Here is a 22014-nt window from a genome sequence, read left to right on the forward strand (position 1 = left end):
CAGTTCCGTTTCGGATAATGTCGAAGATGAGTTCATGAGTTGCTATGTTTAAAGCCATTATTCACTTTCGGTAAACAGTATTGTCCAAGGCCCAGACCCCGGGTATCACAACTTATGTAAAACAACAAACCTGTGAAAATTTAGGCTCAATCGGTCATCAGAGTCGGGGAGTCGGGAGAAAATAACGGGAAAACCCATTCCTGTTTCCGCGCGTTTCGCCCTGTAATGACATGTGTTTAAAATAAATCCGTAATTCTCGCTGACGAGAATTTATATTGTTTTACTGTTTTCTCAAAAAGTAAAGCATTTCATGGACTAATATTTCAAGAGAAGTCTTTCACCATCACCTTCTGTAAATAATTTGTAAATCTGTGTTTTAATCTTAATCTGTTTTAAATTCTGTTGTAAATTTTAATCTGTGTAAATCTTAATTTTTTTTCTGTACCGAAAGGATCCAATGGCTTTCACAACGGACCCGTCGGCAATTTGTGTTTCTGTAAAGTTAACACATTCGTACTTCTCTTTTATGGGGATTTTTTTCTCTCGAAATCATAATCGTCCTTCAGCGCGCTTTAATTTCTCATTGTTTTGGAGACAGAATCTCCGGCGGGACTTCCCCGCGAGGCGGCAAGCGACCTTCCCCCCGTGTGCACAAAAAAGTTTGGACTAATGACCAGTATGACGAAGAGGGCGCTGTTGGTTTTCTGGCTAAAAAAAACGGGGTCACCGACCGAATGTGTGTGCGCAGTACATGTGTACATGTACACTATAGCATGTACGACGTGATGTACGTGTAAAAAAGAACAAGTTCGTACCGACTTTTTGTACCCTACATTTTGATTAATGAAAAGGCAAGTGTCGACCGTCATGATTATGAGACATTCTTAGACATTTTATTGTAAATGAATTCGACCCTCTGAAGATATTCTCCCTTCCATGCTGTAACAAGGTACGACTATCGGTGCTGTTTATCATTATAACCAATAATTAATTGTTCAAAATGTTTTTTTTTAGTGATTGTTGACGTGACTGAAAATTGTTTGTGTAGACTGTAGCTAGTGTAGTGTAGGCCTATGTTTTACTTTTGTAGGCGCCAGTTGCTTTGCACAGATAACCGACATCACCATCAAGACGAAGCAAGAGGATTGTAAAACAAAAAGAATAGGCAAAAAGAATACTACTGCAACTTACAATAAAATGCACCTGCAACACTTGGCACAGCACATAAGCAGCTATCCTTGGCGTTTATATTCTGACTGAAGGACTATGCCAATGATTGAAGTAGAAGTAGCTAGAAGTACAAAATACAATACAATCTTTTTTAGTGTTTACAGAGCTCAGCTCACTGCTCAGCAGCCAGAGATAGCGAGTCGTGTCAAAATGGCAGTTTTGGTTGTATAATCAGCAACTTCATCATCATCAACTAGTATTAAATTGCGATTACATAACTCTCCAACTGACCCGTACTTCGGCCGTCTGGAGGAGATTATTGCAACTAATCCACTAGGTGCCTGGCTGATAGAGCAGAAAACACTACTCTTTCCAACCAGTAATGCCAGTGTCCAGACATGCCAGATCGGGATTCAAACCCACACTCTGCTGCTGATAGCACCAGAGCTTCGGTCTGGTAAACCGCTCGGCACACGACAGGCCTACCCTGTTGTTACTGACGATCCTCTGATTGTTGTTTCAATGAATGTATTTTCATTAACAATGAGCCGTTGTAACGCTTGTATGCCTTCTTGCTCGTTGTTCAAGGGTTGATTTGTTTACTTCGAGCACTTGTTGCCATCTGCCATGTGTGTGACGAGGGTTGTGACTTCAAGAATGCAAGTTGAATTCCGTGTGTTGAAAGTAAACAACTCCTTGAAATCGAATAACATGGGTGCATTATAACATAACTTGTGAAGTGATTACCCTGGACTTGAAAGTGCATAAGTCAGCATGATTATTATAATAACCATAGGCCAAGAAAATAATTTCTGTCTTCATAATTTTGGGATTGATTTCCCTTTCAAGTTCCTTGCAAAACTATTTCTTTTACAAATTCTTTTGTGTTTAAAATCAATGTTGCCCTGCATTAGAACTATCTTTGTACCAAAACTTCCATTCTTAGTGTCATCATAAAGTAAGGAACATGCTGCAGTTTTTGAAAGGGCGAAGGCACCAAGGCATTTTCTCCTTGGTAAAGGGCACCCTTTGAGGAAATTAATTTTTGTTACTGGAATATTTCAAATGCACTAACAAGGCAATGACCAGGGGGAAAGGAGGCAAACGCCTTTGTTGCCTCCCTGAAATATCAGGCCTGCTCTGACAAAAATGACAAAACGACATTAATTTGTTTATGGTAAATTTTGTTTTATGGTAAAAACATTATTTTTAGGAGATATTACCACACGTATTTTCCCTTTTAATTGAATGTAATCCCCCTAATTAAGTAAATTTAAAGTCAAATATATATCCACATATGTTTGGGATAACCCGCATTTGTTTGTCCTACATTTTTACATGTTTTAAACATCTTTAGGTGTTGAGAAAGATGAATGACAAATCGCAAAAGAAACGAGGACGAGACAGAAGAGCTCACTCTTTCTCGGGGGTTCTCCCATTATTGGTGGAAAGTAATCATCTACCAACATGGAGGACATGTTTTAGGAGAAAAGTGTCTACCCCTAGTTTGAGCGTTAGCCTGTTTCAGCCTCATCTTCCATTGGATGAGTGTCAGGTAGTGATGTAAACCTCAAATGCAAGCTGGCATGCTTTCATTTTTTAACGGGTCATACACATCATTGGGTGAAATGAAATTTGGGAAATCAAATTCTGGGTGTTTTTTGGGTGCTATTCTACAAAAAATATTTCTGTTTTGAAAAAAAAAAAAAAAATCCGTTTAAAGTGTTGTGAAGAAACTTAATTGGTATTTTCTTGTCGTTCAGACAAGGCAATTCACACAATGCCTCTCTAACATTCTTGCTTGCGCACAATTTACTTGCTAAAAATCAAATAGCATTTAAGCAGCCTAATGACATTCAAAATTAAGATTAACAGCTTGCACTCAGATAACTTGCACAGTTGGTTCATTTGGTCTGATTCAAAGGGAATGTCTAACTCGTTGTTTCCACATTGATAAATCGGGCAAAACTATGTTACTTCAGAGGGAGCCATTTCTCACAGAGTTTTATACTATTAACAGCTCCCCATTACTTGTTACTAAGTAAGGTTTTATGCTCATAATTAGTTTGATTAATTACCAATAGTGTCCACTGCCTTTAACAAGGGCTGGTGGAAGTTGATTCAAAAGAGGGTGCTATCACAATAAATGTCTACTCAAAAGACCTTTTTGCAAATACCCATTGCACAAGCACTAACTGTTGAACAAGGTTCAGCTGGTCTAACTAGTCAAACTTAAGCGCTGTATCAAGCTAGACCAGCACGCACCTCATTCAACGCCTACAGCGTACCAAGTATATTTTGTGATAATGTCTATTCACCGCACATGTTTGTGCAGAAAGGATCTTCAGAGGCGACACAATCTTCTGTCACAGTCGCAGAGCCAGTTTTTTTTTCATAATATCATGAGGACATTTATCCACAGCTTAGCGCATAAATATCATGCTTTAATTAAAGAAACACGTTGCCTTGGATCGGCCGAGTTGGTCTTTGAAAAGCGCTGTGTAACCGTTTGTTATAAAATCGGTATGGTTAGAAAGATGTTGTAAAAGTAGAATACAATGATCTACACAAATATGCCTCGAAATTGCATGGTTTTTGCTTTACCCTGTCGACAAACACGGTCGGCCATTTATGGGGGTCAAAAGTTTGACTCCCATAAATGGCCGACCGTGTTAGTTCGCGTCGTAAATTGAAAACCGTGCAATTTTGAGTAATACTTGTGTGGAGCATTATATTTTACATTTAAAACATCTTTCTAACCATATGCATTTTATAACAAACGGTTTCAAACGCTTTTCATAGACCAACTTGTCCGATCCAAGGCAACGTGTTCCTTTAAGCAACATTCGTTATTTGCACTGGATGGGAGAAGGTTTGAACAATGGTTTTATGAAATTACAGTGCAGGATTTTATTTGTAACTAAATGATGAGTTCTTATCATTTTGACCCGATGTCAATGAACTGCATGTGTCAAGGTCATGCGGCTACCATGCACAATAATATCAGTTTGCATTGTATGCTACATATCTGCCCATATCAGTGGACTTTGCAATGGACTTTGTCACCGGGCAGAGTCATAAAGCTGCTAAGCAGAAAATACTGCTTAGCAGATTTCTTTGCTAGGCAACAAATTAGTTGGGGCTCTATTTTATAAAGCTGCTTCAGAAAATACTGCTTAGCAGATTTCTTTGCTTAGAAGCAACAAATAAGTTGGGCCTTAGTTGCAACAATGCAAACTTTATGGAATTTAGGCTGGTAACCAGTTTCTGCTAAGCAAGATTTTCTTTGCTCAGCAAGTGTGGCTCTTGTTTACTTAAAGAGTGACATAATTTCATTCCAAGGCAAAATCTGGCGTGCAAAATACTACACATTTCTATTGCGAGAAAGTGAACTTATTTATTGCCACCAGGGCCCAATTCCATTAAGCGTGGTAAGATAGCACAGGTAACTCTTGCTTAGCAAAACTAGGTTACCAGCCAAACTACTGTAGATTACTATTGCTGTGACTGGTTCTTGCTTATCACAGGAATTTGCTAAGCAGAATCTTCTGCTAAACAGCTTTTTGGAATTGGGCCCTTTTGATGTGCACCTTTTAATCTTCCATTGAGCTGTGTTCAAATCTGAGCTGTGCACGTCTGGTTCTTAGATGTATGTCAACTTTGGAAATCACAGGTTCATAATCATTACATGATCTTCACAAGCTGGAAGAATAATGGTCTACAGCCGTTTCTACTTTTGCAGAACTGACAACTCTCACTGATTCTGCAGAAAGTTCCCTGAAAATAATTTAATCTTACCTTCTGATGAAAAATAAAATGAAAAATCTCCCTGATTATGGAAACATTTTCTCTGAACATTATAACTACATGTATGTTGATTGGAAAATATCTCCCTGATTGTGGTAATGTTTGAAGCTCTGCTTCATGTTCACTTGGCTGTTACACAACACGGTATATTGTAAGTGTACAGAAACTAACACATGGTGACTGGGGTTTGTTCAATGTTCATCAGAAGCTTGATTCAATGTATAACAATTTGGTGGCGATGGCATTGAGAACAGCAATATTTTTGTTACAAAGGTTCTATGCTATTAGCAACAGCCAAGTAGGCAAAGTCAACTCTATTTAATATCGCGTGTAGATTTTGTCATTTCTCCAGAGTTTCTTCACAGGTACAAAGTGTCTTGTTTAACAATCAGTGCACGCCATTGTACTTCATGGGAAACGAATGCAAAGCAGAAGTTGATTTTTTGTGTACGAACACTGTTGTTAACAATGTACCATAAAAACATGTGTGCCAAAGTTGGAGTTTACTCATGTTTTTACTATAACCAGGGATCATTTATGATACAACCTGGGAAGTGGCAAAATAGGGAGACATTAGGTCTGGATAGCTCAGTTGGTACAGCGTTGGCACGATAAATAATAATAATAATTATAATTTTTTTTTTGGTATAACGCATTATCACAGCATGGAGGGCGTATCAAATTGCTTCTGACATTATTATTATTATTATTAGGCACCCTATTATGTCTTATTATTTTCATAGCAATAAATGTGGATATTCGGAACTAAGCATTACACACTGAAGGTGCACAGTGCCATTGGTTTCACTTCATTGGTTCTGGTTGTAAGGTAACTTAACAACACTTTAGTAAACCACAAGGGAACCTGACTGGGTAAATTTCAACATTAATTTGGGGTTGAACAAAGAAAAATTTGCTATAGCAGGACTTGAACATCTTTGTTAAGGAGTACCAATCAGAAGCCATTCAACCTGTGACTGCTATATAACCAGGGATCATTTATGATACAACCTGGGAAGTGGCAAAATAGGGAGACGGCCAACATTAAGGCTGGATAGCTCAGTTGGTACAGCGTTCGCATGATAATCCGGAAGTCGCATCATCGCATGTTCACAACTAACCAACGGCACCCACAGCAATGGACCCTTCCCATGAAATATGCTAAGTACATTCACGCATGCGTACAGACCCTGTTGGTTGGCAAACACCATAGAGTTGTGCACTAAGCAGACGCGCAATCGCGTCTGTGTCACGCACCCATTAGCCGTGTACAAAACAGCGCGATGTTCCCTCATTTTGCCAACCAAAACGTTAGTGCGCATGCGCTATGTGCAATTTACATATTTCATGGGAAGGGTCTATTGCTGTGGTGCCCTGGGTTTTGTTGTACCCTCTATAAGGTTCCAATACAAACTTACATTTTCCCCATTGAGGTGCCCCCGACCTGAGGAAAATTGCTGTGCCCCTTTAAGAGCGTAGTTCAAGGCCTGTGTTCAAGTCCTGCTCTAGTCAATTTGTCTTTGTTCAACCCAAAGTAAAGTAAAGTTTGTTGCAGGGAGTATGTTTAAATTATTTGATTTGTGCCAAAAGTACGTCTCGGTGATCTTGACATTGTTTGTAATCAATCGTTTTATGATCAATTAAAAAACAGGAAGAGCTCGACATGAACATGATACCGGGCTGGGACACCAGTGAGGTGACCATCAAGGGGACCATCGGGATCTGCGCCATGGCCAAGAAGTCTAGCTCCAAGCCCATGCGAGAGATTCTCACCCGACTGGAGATTTTTGAACACATTGAGATCATCATCTTCAAGGAGGAGGTCATCTTGAACGACCCGGTGGAAGAGTGGCCCATCTGCGATTGTTTGGTCTCGTTTTTCTCGCAGGGTTTTCCACTGGAGAAGGCTATTGACTATGCCAAGCTGCGGAAGCCGTTGGTGATTAACGACCTGGAAGCACAGTATAACCTTCTTGATAGGTATGTTGCGCTGGTTAATTATTTTTTTACAGAATGAATGCGCCATATTTTTGACCGCGCGAGGGCGCTCTCAAACTAATTTGTACTACTTCCAGGGGTATATCATTCATACCCAAAACAGATATGAAAGACTGGAACACATTACCACCACAGACATCATATCCATCACGGACAATAAGACATTTTAAGGAGCCGTTACAACCCACCTCTAAAGCAACTTAAAACTACAGCGCAACAAAAGTGGCAGAAGGCCGATTAAAACTGTGCAGGACGAATCGTGTAAACCCCCGGAAGTGATAAAAATACTATTGAGAGCACCCTTACACATTGAAAAGTATGATGCATTCAATCAAATTGGCTTGAAATCTGACTTCAGCCGGTATGAATAATGACAGTGCTTGTGACCCTGTTTTTCTACAATTGTGTATCATGCTAACGCCAAAATTATAATTACTTACCAGGATAAGGTTACCGGTCATCAAAACACAAAACACAACAACACATGTACCACATGTGACTGGTATCGTGCTCATATTTCTGCTAAGCAGAAAATTGTTAAGCAGTATTTTCTGCCTTAGTCAACTGTACAAAAATATGTCTCCTATGTATTTTGTTTACCAAGCTTTGTTTGATATCGTGTATTAAAGGAGGAAAGTGTACAGAATTTTATATGAACAAGGGATCGCTGCGCCTCGCTTTGTCTTCTTCGACCGGGATAAAGAGAATGCTGGTAAGAACTTTGAAAAAGCAGTCCTCTTATGTGTATTAAAGGTACTAGACACTATTGGTAATTACTCAAAATAATTGTTAGGATGAAAACTTGCTTGGTACCAAGCAATGGAAAGCTGTTGTATAGTATAAAACGTTGTGAGAAACGGCTCCCCTGGGAAAGTAACATAAGTTTTCGAGAAAGAAGTACGTGTTAATTTTCCACTAAAATATTTGAGTTTGATTTCGAGATCTCGGAATTAGATTTTGAAATCAAGCATCTGAAACCACACAACTTCTGTGACAATGGTGTTTTTTCTTCCATTATCTTCTCGCATTTTCGACAACCAATTGAGTTCAAATTTTCACAGATTTGTTACTTTGTGCATATGTTGAGATACACCAAGTGAGTAGACTGGTCTTTGACAATTACCAAAGGTGTCCAGTGTATTTAACATAATCATACTGAGAATACAAAGAATAAATTTCACAAAAAAACTTAATAAAATAGTAGCAGACATTTAGTATCGGTACTTACTGATTGAACAAGATGATCAGAGAATACTGATCGAAACGTTGAGTTGTCAACCACTACTCAAAAGAGATTTAAGTTGTGTCGGAATTGGCGGCTACAGCTATGACTACATCATGCATCAAGGTAATTGAGGTATATGATGTCCTTGGCAACACGCCTTAGCAACAGCTGTAGCTTTAGACACCGATTTTGACACGGCCTTACTAGTGCTGGGCGAATAGTGAAATTTTGTTATTCGGATACCGCTGGCCAACTATCCGAAATTAACCGGATATTCGAATAGTTTTTTCGCCGCTAGAGGGCGCTGTTTAAAAAAAATAAAAAAAATTTTTTTTGCCGCTAGAGGGCGCTGTTCGTTTGTGAATGAGATCTTTTGGGCGGATTGATATTAGTTTTAGACAGTGTCACTCGGTTCATTCATAAAAATGACCGGATCTAATTTAAAGATGGCGATTTGCTTTTTCTTTTGATCGTGATTGACTCTACGTGAAGGAAAACTTTTGTAATCTTTGAACAAATTACGTCAGAAATGTCATTGTTTGAACTCTTCACGGAGGTGAGCATAGTTAAATACTTAATATATGCTGTTTTATGCTGTCTTAATAGAAGTTTCATAAGGATTCAGACAAAACATTCATATCAGTTGTCGCCCGACGTCCGCGGATATTCGGATATTAAAGAATATCCGGTTACTCGGTTGTAATTACAGAATTATCCGGTTTGTAAATAGGTATTCGCGCCCTATGCGGATATCCGGTTAAGAAAAAAAAGGCATTCGCGGTTACGGATAGGAAAACCTATTCGCCATTAACCGGATATTCGAACAATTCGCCCAGGCCTAGGCCTTACACATGGTGCTTCCGCAAACCTCACACTCCCACCATGCAAAGTTTCAAATCCAAATTAATCTTTTGAAACACTCATCACTTGATCTGATTCTTGCTTCACATTTCGCTTTCTCCTGACTGCCCTCTGTCTTCTGTCCATACACAGAGAATATGATCAATGAGTCTGACGACCAAATAGAGATCTGTGGTCATGTCTTCCAAAAACCATTTGTTGAGAAACCGGTGTCGGCAGAGGATCACAATATCTATATCTACTACCCCTCGTCAGCCGGTGGTGGCAGTCAGAGGTTGTTTAGAAAGGTGAGTTGTAGTCTCTACTCATAAGCCTGTCTATCTGCATCTGCCAAATTTCAGCAAGATTTAAAGTTCGGGTCAAATTTTGGCAATGACCCTAGAATTGTTTGTGTAATTTCTATGAAAACCCCACTGGTTTAAAGATGTTAAGGGTACTATTAAAGTTTTTTAAGATCTCCAAAACAGGGTGGGTTTTGTTGATTCAAATATCAGGGTGTTTGTTTGTAAATGCTGCGGCCGGATATTTGGTTTGCAACTGCTGTCACCTTGCTGTCATGAAGAATCCATGATCTTGGTGAAAATATTGTAACAGTTTTTGTATTTTTGATGATGTTTTCCCTCTTGTTTCAGATAGGAAGTCGCAGTAGTTTTTACTCCCAAGTGAACGTGCTGCGCCAAAAAGGTTCCTACATCTATGAAGAATTCATGCCCACAGATGGAACCGATGTCAAGGCAAGTTTAAAATATAGAATAAAGAATAGGTGCAAGTCTCATGCATAATGCCATTTTTGAAATCCATTAGGCCTGGTTCAAACTTCCTGCAAATGCGAAAGTGATACGAGTTTTGATGCCACAAATTTACAACAAATAGTGCAGACAAGTTGAGCTGTGGTCAATTTGTTGACAAAAACCGAACGAGGGCCCTACCTTTGGACTCTAGTTACAGTTCGGCTAGACAATCACTTAAAAAGCCATAATATGTTTAAATTCTTCTTATTAGGTGTACACAGTGGGACCAGACTACGCCCATGCTGAGGCCAGGAAGTCACCTGCCCTTGATGGGAAGGTGGAGAGGGACAGTGAAGGAAAAGAAGTCAGGTACCCAGTCATCCTTAGCAACCATGAGAAACTTATTGCACGAAAGGTCTGCCTTGCCTTCAAGGTAGGTCACTATAATATAAAGTAGATTGTGTTTAGTAATTGTTACTGGGCTTTCTTTGAATTTGTCCATGACTTAAGAGATATTTTTGTTTATCCTGCAGAAGGGTGTAAGGCTCTACGCCTTTCTTCCAGGCACTAAAAGAACTTTTTCCAATAACTAACGGCTCTGAGCAATAAAAACAGGTCATGACAATACAAATTTGGCATTAGTGTAACCTTATTGTTGCTACATATACAATTATCCTAAAGACAACTTTTTCCATTCCCATACAGATTTTAAACTTTAAATGATGACTTACGAGCAGCATCAAAATTTTACGCTCAGTTTTATGAAAACACAGTTTTGCACATTAATTGCTACTGCCTTTTCCCGTAACTTTTTGTTATATTTTTTCTTCTGGGATCTCAAAAAAATACAGCCATTTGTCACAATGCTAAAAAGGGACTGTTGGGATCATTTGAGCAAGGACGACATCATATAGAATTATACATTCGCAAAATATACCATTGATACAAAGATTTGTCTCTTGTTTCAGCAATCTGTGTGTGGTTTTGATTTGTTGAGAGCCAATGGTAAATCCTACGTGTGTGACGTAAACGGATTCAGCTTCGTCAAGAATTCAAAGAAGTACTACGATGACTGTGCCAAAATACTAGGGTAAGTGTAAAAAGTATTGCTTACATAGGTACTATGGATAAGTTACAAGAAGTACTAAAATGACAGGGACAAAGTACTAAGTCACAGTAAGTACTACCTTACTTTGCTAAACTATCAGTGTAAGTTACTAGAAGTACTATTACTGTGCTAAAGTACTAGGGTAGGTTACAAGCAGTATTATGATGACAGTGCCATAATACAAAGTCACAGTACTTTTTTACTTTGCTTAAGTACTGGGGTAAGTTAAAGAAGTACTGTAATGACAGTGCCAAAATACTGTGTGAAGTTGTGAAGTGACTTGTTGATGTTTCCCCACTTTCATGAGAAGCTGTATATATTGTAAAATGGAATTTGACCGTAGAGCCCTTCTTTAAACAAAGTGTAATGTCTTATCGTTAGAGATATTACATCAAAAAACGTCTTTTGTTTGCAGTTGTTTCCCCACTTTCTTGACAAATCTATTGGGAAAAACAAAGTATAATGATGTCTAACCTTTAGAAATACTACTCTAATAAACTTTTTATTTATTTAGGAATCTTGTGATGAGAGAATTGGCTCCCAAGTATAACATCCCTTGGCAAATGTTTACAATGGAGGAGGAGATACCTTACGTTCCTACTACATCTGGAACTGTGTAAGTACGCTCGGCATGTTTCCATGGGTACTGTTTTGGAGTTCTGTATTTACGTTAATTTTCCTAAACAGTTCAACGGAGCTTGTGACTTCTGTTAAACTGTTTCTACCAATTCCAATCAACATTATGAACCCAGTAACAGGTTTAATGGATTCTGACTGGTACCCTGAATGGATTCTGACTGGTACCCTGGTACAAAGATACAATGGATTCTGACTGGTACCCTGAATGGATTCTGACTGGTACCCTGAACAAAGATATTGACTAGAATAGGAAGACCATCAACATTAGGGCTAGATAGCTCAGGCACATTAGTCCGGGGGTCACAGGGTCAAATCTCGCTCTAGTAAACTACTTGTTTAACTTTTTGAAAATGACTTTTATGTTCTATTTCCAAAGGATGGAACTGCGTTGTGTGATAGCTGTTATTCGTCATGGCGACCGTACACCGAAACAGAAAATGAAGATGGAGGTTAAACACCCTAAGTAAGTTGTTTGACTCCCAACAAGCTGTGACCATTTTTGTATAAATTTGTTAATCACAGAAAACTCTTGCGTAGCAGAAATGGGTTACAAGTGAAAGTACTGTGTGGTGATCGGCTTATATCTGATATCCTTGGATTGGGTGTTTTGAGCTAACTATAAAAAGCGTTTAAAAGCATATGTTGTGACATGAATATAGTTGGAAAAACGTGTTAAAAGTAGAATATGAAGATCCACACAAATATGCCTCAAAACTGTGTGGTTTTCCTTTTTATTTTGTGAACTAAAACGATCCGTCATTTAAACCAACCAACTTTCTGACTCCACAAAATAGCAGACTAAAATTAAAATTATTGAGTATTTTAAATGTACAGTAGTGTTGAGTAAAATGTAATGTATAATCGATTGTTCTGACGACAGAGTCCGAATTTTCTTACTTTTTGATCTTTCAAGGTTTTTCAAAGTATTTGAGAAGTACGGCGGCTTTGACAAAGGCAAGATTAAACTGAAACGTCCCAAGCAGCTACAGGAAGTATTAGACGTGGCTAGGTATCTACTGGAAGAGCTAAAGAGACAGAAACATCGTGTCAGGTAATAGCAGGAACAAGGTCTTTCGTCAATTTTGTAGATAAACTAACAAGACAATTTTTATTGGACCGGAACACTTTTTTCAAGACCATTGTCATACCAAAAAACATTACAAAAACAAACAAAACACAGACTGCTTAACACGATTGCGCAGCCAGTACCAATGTTGCTTCCTAGCAGAGCATAATAATGTTGCCATGAACATTATTCAGTTGAAAAAAACACAAGACAGCCAGACTTGTTTGGTAGAAAGTTTTCTAAACAACCTTTAAATAACCTTTAAAGTCACTGGCCTCAACATCAATTCCTTGGTGTCTACTACATGTACTTACAGGTACTTGACACATTTGGTAATTGTTAGAGACCAGCCGTTGATTTCACAAAACCCTTCCTAACTTAAAGATTAATCTTAGGACTTAGGACGAGTCCCAACCCCGCACTGTAGCATGCAGACCTTATAATTAATCCTAAGTTAGGAAGAGTTACACGTCCTAACTCGAGATAAGACAATTCCTAACTCTTTGTGAAATCGACCCCAGTATTTTCACATGCATAAACAACAAACCTGTGAAAATGTTTGTCAATTGGTCATCGGAGTTACACCCTTGCTGCACAAATTTTAGTGAGAAATTACCTGTTCTCAGGTAACTAGTTACTTCAGATGGAGTTGTTTCTTACAATGTTTTATACTAATATACATTTTGAGGAATTACCAAACGTGTGCTGGGGTCAATTTTCAAAAAGATAGTCCAAAGTAAGGGCTAGTCTAGAAGTTTTTAAAAACTTAACGCTAGTCCTAAGTTAAGATGGGTAACTTGTCCTAACTTAAGATAAGACAAGTCTTAATTCTTTGTGAAACCCACCCCGGTCCTTTAATTCTCACATCAACTTTCGATGTCTACATTTTATAGGTTGGAGATAGAGGAGAGGCAGTCCAAATTGGAACAACTCAAGGCCGTCTTGGAGATGTATGGCCACTTCTCAGGCATCAACCGCAAGGTGCAGTTTAAATATCAACCCCACGGCCAGCCACGCCACTCCAGTAGCGAAGAAGGTAAGGATACTACAAGACATTTAGCTGAATCTGGGAGTTTCAGACGGGATTCATACTCCATGCAATTGCAAATGTGAAGGAAACTGGGCGCAATTACATAGAGCTGCTTAAGCACAAAAGTAAGCTAAGCACAACAGAATTATGCTTACCAGAGTAAGGTTACCAGCCAATATACAATGCCTTATGCATCGTTTCTGACTGGTATCCTGCTAATTTCTGCTAAGCAGGAGTTGTTTAAGCTAAATTGTCTGCTTAAGCAGCTCTATGAAAGTGGGCCCTTTACTGTTATAAATGGAATTTTGCAGCAAAACAACTTGAGTGAATAGTTGCCTGTGAAGTGATGATGTCAAATTGTTCATATCCATGATGAAACAGTTTTATTCTGCATTTGTGTGGAGTATGAATTGACTTATGAAGGTGACCAACGTATGTATTTTGTCTTCCTGGTAGAAAGTTCAACAAGTTATGCGTCGCCAAACAGTATTTTACCATTTGTTCCCTTCTTTCTGAACTTTGGCAGGAAGTGCCTGGTTTCTGGCATCCTGCATCACACTTTGTCTACTTTTACAAAATTATGGTGTAGTTGAGATTTAATTTTTGAAAATATTTTGAAATCATTCTTCTCGAAAGTAGTTGAATGACTTGTCTTTGTCTATTTCAATTCAGAGAAGCAAGGAAAACTACCATTTAAGTATTGTTGACCATATGAGGGCGTGTCGGGACTAAATATAATGCAAAAAAAAAAAATAGAAACTTTTTTCCTTCTAGTTTTTATGCTTGTAAAGTTATTTTGTTATTGAGAAAAAAAAATAACACACAGGCAGTCAAAATAAATAAAATGGTAATATGCAAGGAAATTTGCAGTTGAAAGCAACCTCATGTGGTAAATACAGTTAAATTTTATTCATTAAATTCTGCATTTTCTGCTCGTACAAAACACTGCTTTGTTCCTAGCATATCTTCATCTTTTCTTCTTATATACATTGCCTTTTGCTGTCCAATCACCTTTAGGTTGTTTTCAGCTCCTTGGCGTGAAGCTTCCTAGTAGGAGTGTTTGAACTTATGTAAATGTAAACTTTAAGAAATGCTTGATAAAAAAAAACCACGACGTAACAGACATCTGTTGAATATTTTCGAAGAAGTTTGTCCTGAACTTGGCAAGACCAAAACTATAAACAAATAAGTGGAAATAAGATTTCATCCTGAGCTTAAGGTAGACCCCTTGTCAATGTGACTTAAGGGAAGTTCTAAACTGTGCTGGGCCAGTACCCAAATTTCCCTAGGGTGTGCCAAGGATTTTCCATGGCTATTTTTCTCCCCTTTGGCCATAAATTGATGAACTTACAAGTAGAAGCTCAAAAATGTTCAAGGAGTTAGGCTTTTTCTTTAGACTCTGTTTGTCCATGCAACATTTTAATGATAATTGCAATGATTTGTTTATATTATTTCAATACATTTTTTTTAATGTTGCCATAAAGTTACATTTGTGTACATCGTTAAAGTTAATATACATGATAATGAATAAATAATGGCAAAAACCACAGACGTAGTAAAGACAATAACAATTTACACGGAAGTTGAGTAAATAATCACAAACAGGACAGCATCTAGGCATAGGGTGAAGCAAGGCTTTTGTTCCCGTACCTACCGACAGACAAAAAACGAACAAATAAACAAACACACCAACAGACTTCACAACACTTACTTACATAAAAAACATATACATGTATGGGTACAAAGACAAAACATCATCCGGAAAATATATCATAAACTAAAGTTTGGGTAGCACTTGATGTTGCACGCTGCATCAAGCTTCCAATTGGCACGTCTTTAACTTATTGCTTTCTCAGGCCTGGTACTTCACGGAGGCAACGAAGGCGATTGCCTCCATGTCCCCTGGTTATTGCCTTGGTGCCCTTAAAATGCTTCAGTATAAATTTGCAATTTCATCATAGAGTGCCCTTTACCAAGAAGAAAATGCCTTGGTGCCCTTGCCCTTTCAAAAACGAAGCATACAGCCCTGCTTTCTTGTTGATTTTTGTTCACAAGGGATATCATGAAATATAATTTGGCATGGGGTGATTAGAATAAATAACAAATTATAAAGTCTTTAAATTAGAACGTAAACGCCAGACTTGGAGGAGAATAGATGGAATGTAATCTGTACTTCGGCAACTCTACACATGATCCTCGTTTAGCCTTAATCCTCGTTATTGGTTCCCACCCATCTTCTGAAATGTTGTTGATGAAGAACTACATGTATGCTTGCATTGATTTTGAACTGACTCAATGATTTGTTCATATCCCACTGCAAATATTTTATCAACAAGGCAGAATAACTGGAAAGGTTTTTTTTCTTCAGAATTACAGCTTGTAAATACTGTAATAAGTTATATGGGAATGCTTAGCCATGAGTTTGTTTTCCCCCTTTAATTCCCTGTTGGGAGTAGTGAAGTACGGTTACATTTAGACAAGAGTTGCAAAGGGTGAAAGAGTGTTAGACCGTGTCTGAATCAGCTGCTAGAGCTACGACTTCGGCTGGATTTCCGTGTCATAATGCCATGAAGTATAGAACGTCCTTTAGCAACATTCTTAGCAACAGTCGTTGCTACAGCTGACTGTTCGGTTACAGCATAATCTGGGGCCGATTTCACAAAGATCTAAGATTGATCGTAACTGCAAATCAATCGTAGTTGCTATGAAAATGGTGATGTCACAATACAAATTACTATGGTGATACTGAAAAATTGTCTTGCGATGAATTTTATTGCTTTGTGAAATCGACCCCTGGGCCTAGTTCTAAGAGCTGCTTTTAAAAGCAGAAAATATGGCTTCACAATTTTTTGCTATTGCGGAAAGAGCAGGATACCAGTCCAAAATTGTACTTGAGACATGGTTGTTTGGCTGGTAACCTTTTTCTGGTAAGCGTAATTTTTGTGCTTAAGCAGCTCTATGAAATGGAGCCCTTGTTGTACAATGTACGTGTAGTATTTTGTTGTGTCTTGTACTAGTACTGTGAGTGTATGGGCCCAATTCACCTGGCTTCATCACCCATGTTAAACCTTGATCGGCTATATTGGGAGTCAAATATCGCCTGTGTGTTGGTACTGTGCGGTTTGAACGGAAGGCAATGTGCGAGCAGCAAGACAAGCACCATATCTTCACTTGCAAAATTGACTCCAAAACTGGCAGACCATGGGGCTGACAGTAGATTTGTGTGCGTCAATGCAAGAAGGTCTTTTGACTTCTTGTGCTGTACACAAATTTGGCCGTCAAAATGTACACAGAGGGCTTTGACTCCCAAAATGGCTGAAAATGGTAGACGCGGAGGTGCGTTCTGCGTCGTGCAAGGGGCTCAATACATGTCACTGTTCATTCCTGTTTCTCAACTCTTATCTTCTCTCCCCCTTCTGTCTATCACAGCATCCTCAGGTGGGTTACAAGTTCTCTCGGTTTACAGCTACTGGTTTCCCCTCCCCCAACTTCAACTCACAATTTTGTTCCCTTCCTCCTCCCCCCTCCCTCCAAGGCTTTAAGTATTGCTTTGTATTCTTATTCAATGAGCTCTTAGAAACCGGAAAAAGCCTGCTCCAATAGACTGTGCAAGTCTCGCGCAGATTTGAACTTCCGGGACCATTGTGGTCCCAACCTTATGGAGTTTTACGTTGGGGAGATTTTGTTTCGCCCACTGCTTTAGTTTAATATAGTTTATGACCATAAAAATGACATATGTTGTTAAAAATGTAATACTAATTAACAACATATATAAACGTAAAAATTAAGTCAACATAATAACGAAGAAAAACCGATATTTAAACTTGACCTCAGGTCAGGTTACTTGTAAAAAATTAAGAATTTGTGCCCATCTCCGATCAAGAAACTTACGCAGACGCTTGTTTTGGCCGTGCGGGGTGGAAAGCCTTTTCATTGGTCGCTTAGGCGTCGGCTTCCTCTTTAAAATGCGTCACGCGTTTATCTAACGCCCTTGCGACCATCGTGCATCCGCGTATAAACCAGCTTTCAGTAGTTTCACATTCGGGCGTAGATTTACAAAAGGGGTTTCAAAACATTTAAGATCAAACAAACATCCTTGTCCCAGAGTTTTACTTTTGTCTATACATAGACTTTAACCGATAATTGTGTATTAGTTTAAAAAGCTAAAACTAATTTAAACAAGCTCTAATGGGTATTTTTGTTGTTCAGATTCGGCATTAAGAAAAAAATTAAAGCAAAGATTTGATTCATAAAAAAATTAAGTTCTTCAGTTGTCGTGTTTTCTCGCTCCGGTGCGGGCGAGACTTGCACAGTCTATAGAGAAACCGCAACCAGCCATAGATGTAGATATGATAGGACGCTTACCTGGTACCAGGGAATGATTTTGTTGTGCAGATATTCCGTTAAGCACATTTCTGTTTGCTATGAAGCTCTTTGAACTTTGACCCCCTCCCTACTCACTCTCACCCCTGGCTGTGGTTTAAGAAACAAAAGCATTCTGATCCTTTTCATCAACCCTGTTTATCGGTCATTTTTAGTGCGGTGACAAAATCAAAATGTTGATTTTACGTTTTGAGGGGAACATTGGTGTGGATTTGTAGTGTTTATGTTGCTGTGTTGTTCTGTGTGTCCATATGCAAGCACAAGCGCATGCCCAAGTGTAACTTTTAAGAATAGGGGTGGGTTTTTCTTTTTAACAATAAACCACAATTTAATGGATGTTAACTTTCAATCTGGGATAAATAATACAATTTGTTTGGTTTACCAACCAAATTTTAATTTGTTGCATATTGCTTGTTACTGGTATTCAGCTGTTGTTTGCTTATCCAGAAAATCATGTGTAAATACGGTTGGTAATCCTGTTTTCATCAAGACATAAATTTCATGCTAAGCAAATGTTTGTGCTTAGCAGCTCTATGAAATTGGGCCCTGGTTAACAATAAGTCAGTGTACATGTAGCTATTCTACTGAGCCCCAGTTAGTCACAGTGGTAAGTGTAGATCTTACTAGAATGCTGTAGACTCACTGAATGAGCAACTAAGCTGACACTCATAGCAGTGGAGACTAGCAAGGTTTGATTTTGTCACTAGACTGGCATAATAATAAACACTAGTCACAGAGAATGCATGCTATGACAGACATAGTGCTTGTAGATACATAATGTGTGGGGTAGCTAACAGAAAACACTTTAAATTAGCCATTTTCACATGACAGCAAGTTAATTTTAACAGTGTTGTGAAATTTTACAAATTGAACTTTGTGTGAGAGGGACAACAACATTTGGGCTGTTTACAAGTGAAAATCTTAGTGAAGTCTTCCGAATATAGCTCAATTTAGTTCGAGGTCCGGACCTACAGTAGGATGAATCTTCTGCGAGTGGTTTTGACAAAGGATGTGCGCAAAGTCATCAAGTAAAGGGAACTTTTTTGTGCATTTCTTCGAGTAATTTTAATGTTTTTCCTTCAAGCAAAATATCACACATAATACCAAAATCAATTCAATTTGCTCACCAAATTACAATCCTTGCTTATTATAGCTCACATCAAACGAACTCTTTATCCAAAATTGCAAGATTCAGAAGATTTTTTTAACAATATCTAAATTTAGCATGTGTACATTGTGTGTACCATCTATTTCAGTCTTGCAACTAAAATGCATTATTTTTTTCATTTTAAAAACATCAACCTGCGCACAGGTCTCTTTGGTATTGGGTCCTTCCCCTTTTGAAATAATTTTTTAGTTTCCTTTAGTTTTTTTGGCGTGTGGAGTGAGTTTGTATTTTGTTTAATTAATGATCAGAATTATGGTTCCTTTTAATGTTAAGCCTTGATGTGCAGCTTGCCTAAAACAGTCCATGCCTGTTGATGTTGTTTTTGTTGTTTTTTTGTAAGCGGTTTGCCGGGCCGAAAATCTTAAATGTTGCTTTGTTTCCCCCCAACGTGTGCTTTGACACCCATGAGACTGCCGTTCTCCCAAATCCCATACCCAAGTTTTTGCCTGATTTTGTTTGATTCGGCTCTGATTCGGCTCTGCTGGGCTTATCGTGGCTTTGAAATGCAATTAGGCATAACGTTTATCAAATCACAATAATTGAGTGGGATTACTATAGAATACATGATTCTACTTGATAGTGTATGGCAACTAAACAAATTTGGAATAAAAAACATCTCATTTGTTATCTCTGTTAACTCTTCTGACAATAGACTTCAGTACTAGAGGATTGGGATTTAGTTTTTCTCCACTTGAAATCAGCGTTTCGTTTCCCATTCTTTTAAATAATAAAATAATATTTTTCTCAAGAGAAGGTTTACCTTTGGTTATTACTCCAAAATTGAATGACCATAAAAACTGACTTGGTATGAAGCACGGCAGCACAACGTGTTACATTTTGCGAAACAGTTCCCCTCAAATGAATGTGGTTCTAGAGAGAGGGGTTCAAAAACACTTCAATCTGAGATGTGTTCCATTTACTGATAATTCTTCCTGCGTGGATATTTGCTTTCCAGATTTTCGGCACAATCTCAAAAACGCTACCACCTTTCGAAACAAAGTTTTCACATGTTAGGTTTATTGTTTTTACATTTTTATAAGATTAAATGATCGAACAGTTCCAAAAACTAAAGGTCTACTTTGCCTATAAAACAAGCAAGCTAAAGAAACCATTAACTGTCAATATTGTTTTTTGAAAGTTCAAACTACTTGATAAAGTTTAACCGAAACAAACTAAAATGTTAATCCCCTCACCACTTTTATGATCAGTGTTTATGCTTCTGGCTCGAAACTCTCTGCCAAACCTCTTCCATGGGCCTTCACGAAGACGTCGTCCATCTTTTAAATCTGGTGTGTGACTTTTCTTTCTTTGCCTGTTGAGTTTTTCCCCTCCTAGTAAACCTTTCTAAACATTGTTCATTTAATCCGTTCCTGTCTGCAACCATCCCAATCCTCTTGGTAAAGGAGTTGTCATTTTTAAAAGAAGGGCTTGAAAACCTCAGTTGATCACTGGCGAGAGTCCAGTTATTTTAGCACTTGGGTAGAAACCTCACGACCACATAAGCCATGCAGCCTTGAAAGATTTACTAATTTAGGCAAAACCCTCGAAAAGTTCAACAAATGCAAAAACGAGTAAGACTCTGCTAGGGTCCAACACGTCAGGCCACTAGCTATAGTTTTGCAAATACAAAAAAGAAAGAATATTGTTGGGTATTGTTAGAGAGAAAAATATATGCTGTTAGACTTGTAGATTTTCTCGAAGATTGCGCGCCAAAGAGTGTTTACTATAGGTTTTCTCGGTCAAATTCGGCAAATGAGCAGTCAGATTTATTTTCATGCGTTCGAATTAAAGCTGTTTTGCCTCTCCAGTTGTTACTGCGTTTCAAATTCAGAATTCGGCTATTCAATTTCGTTTTGAGTCGAGTCAAATTCCTTTAGAACTCTGTTCAGTTTAGCATATCGTGAATAATTATTTTTTTAAATCGAATGACGCAACATTATATTTGACTAATCATAAAACAAAATCGAATAACCCTTTTCAGTAGCATTCGATTTCGCGCGAATTAGAATAGCTTGATGGTTCAATTGGCTGCTCATTTGCCGAAATTGACCAAGAAAACCTATATTATAAAAGAATAAGTGTGAAATGCGGTGCTTTTCTTTACTCTTGAAGTAGATTGATTTTTCGGTTCTTCTTTAAAATATTTAACCTTGTGGATATGGGGAACTTATTTTGGAAAAGTATAACCACAAAAAGCTTTGCAGTGCTAAGTAACTAATGGCATATTATTCCACTTTACCAAGAGGATTTGTCGCCCCTTTTGATGTTGGTTTGCTGTGCCTTTTGTTTGGTTGGATTTTTATGTGAGTTCATTTTTGTCTAGATAATTCAATTTATTTGTGGATGATTTCATTTGTGGATGGATTCATTTGTAGATAGTGGTCGGAATTTATGTGTGGATGGATTTATTTGTAGATAGTGGACAGATTTATGTGTTGATTAATTCCTTTTTGGATGAGTTAATTTGTGGATGTATTCGTTTTGTGGACACTGGATGGATACATGGATACATTTGTGAATAGCTGAACAACTTATGTGTGGATAGATTCATTTGTGGATGGAACTATATGTGGATGAGTGCATATGTTGATAGTGGACAGAATTGTTTTCGGATGGATTACTTTGCAGTGTTTATGGATGGATTCATTGGTGGATGGAACTTGTGTGGATTAGTTAACTAGTTGATAGCGGATGGAACAGGGGTCGAAATTGCCACTAGCCCGCTAGCCCGGGACTACCAGATTTACAGCCGGGCTACTCATTTTTCCAGTTTGATAGCCCGACAGGCTAGTGGAAAAATAATGCAAAAATCATCATCACAAACAATA

General features: G+C 38.2%; 1 protein-coding gene across 3 annotated transcripts in view; it reads left to right on the forward strand.

The window, feature by feature from the left end:
• The first annotated feature begins 819 nt into the window (after positions 1-819).
• LOC139937023 (inositol hexakisphosphate and diphosphoinositol-pentakisphosphate kinase 2-like) overlaps positions 820-22014 on the forward strand; it is a 36700-nt gene continuing 15505 nt past the window's right edge. For 2 of the 3 annotated variants that reach the window (XM_071931964.1, XM_071931965.1), the window contains exons 1-12: positions 825-949; positions 2528-2725; positions 6629-6957; positions 7605-7687; positions 9194-9348; positions 9694-9795; positions 10064-10225; positions 10761-10882; positions 11415-11516; positions 11916-12002; positions 12453-12590; positions 13499-13641. In XM_071931964.1, coding sequence (XP_071788065.1) covers positions 2540-2725; positions 6629-6957; positions 7605-7687; positions 9194-9348; positions 9694-9795; positions 10064-10225; positions 10761-10882; positions 11415-11516; positions 11916-12002; positions 12453-12590; positions 13499-13641 — 1609 coding nt within the window. In that variant the 5' untranslated portion in view covers positions 825-949; positions 2528-2539. Of the gene's footprint in view, positions 950-2527; positions 2726-6628; positions 6958-7604; positions 7688-9193; positions 9349-9693; positions 9796-10063; positions 10226-10760; positions 10883-11414; positions 11517-11915; positions 12003-12452; positions 12591-13498; positions 13642-22014 lie in introns of all 3 variants that reach the window. The other variant, XM_071931967.1, reaches the window with a different exon arrangement.

This window comes from Asterias amurensis, chromosome 5, assembly GCF_032118995.1.
Source record: "Asterias amurensis chromosome 5, ASM3211899v1".
Lineage (NCBI taxonomy): Eukaryota > Metazoa > Echinodermata > Asteroidea > Forcipulatida > Asteriidae > Asterias > Asterias amurensis.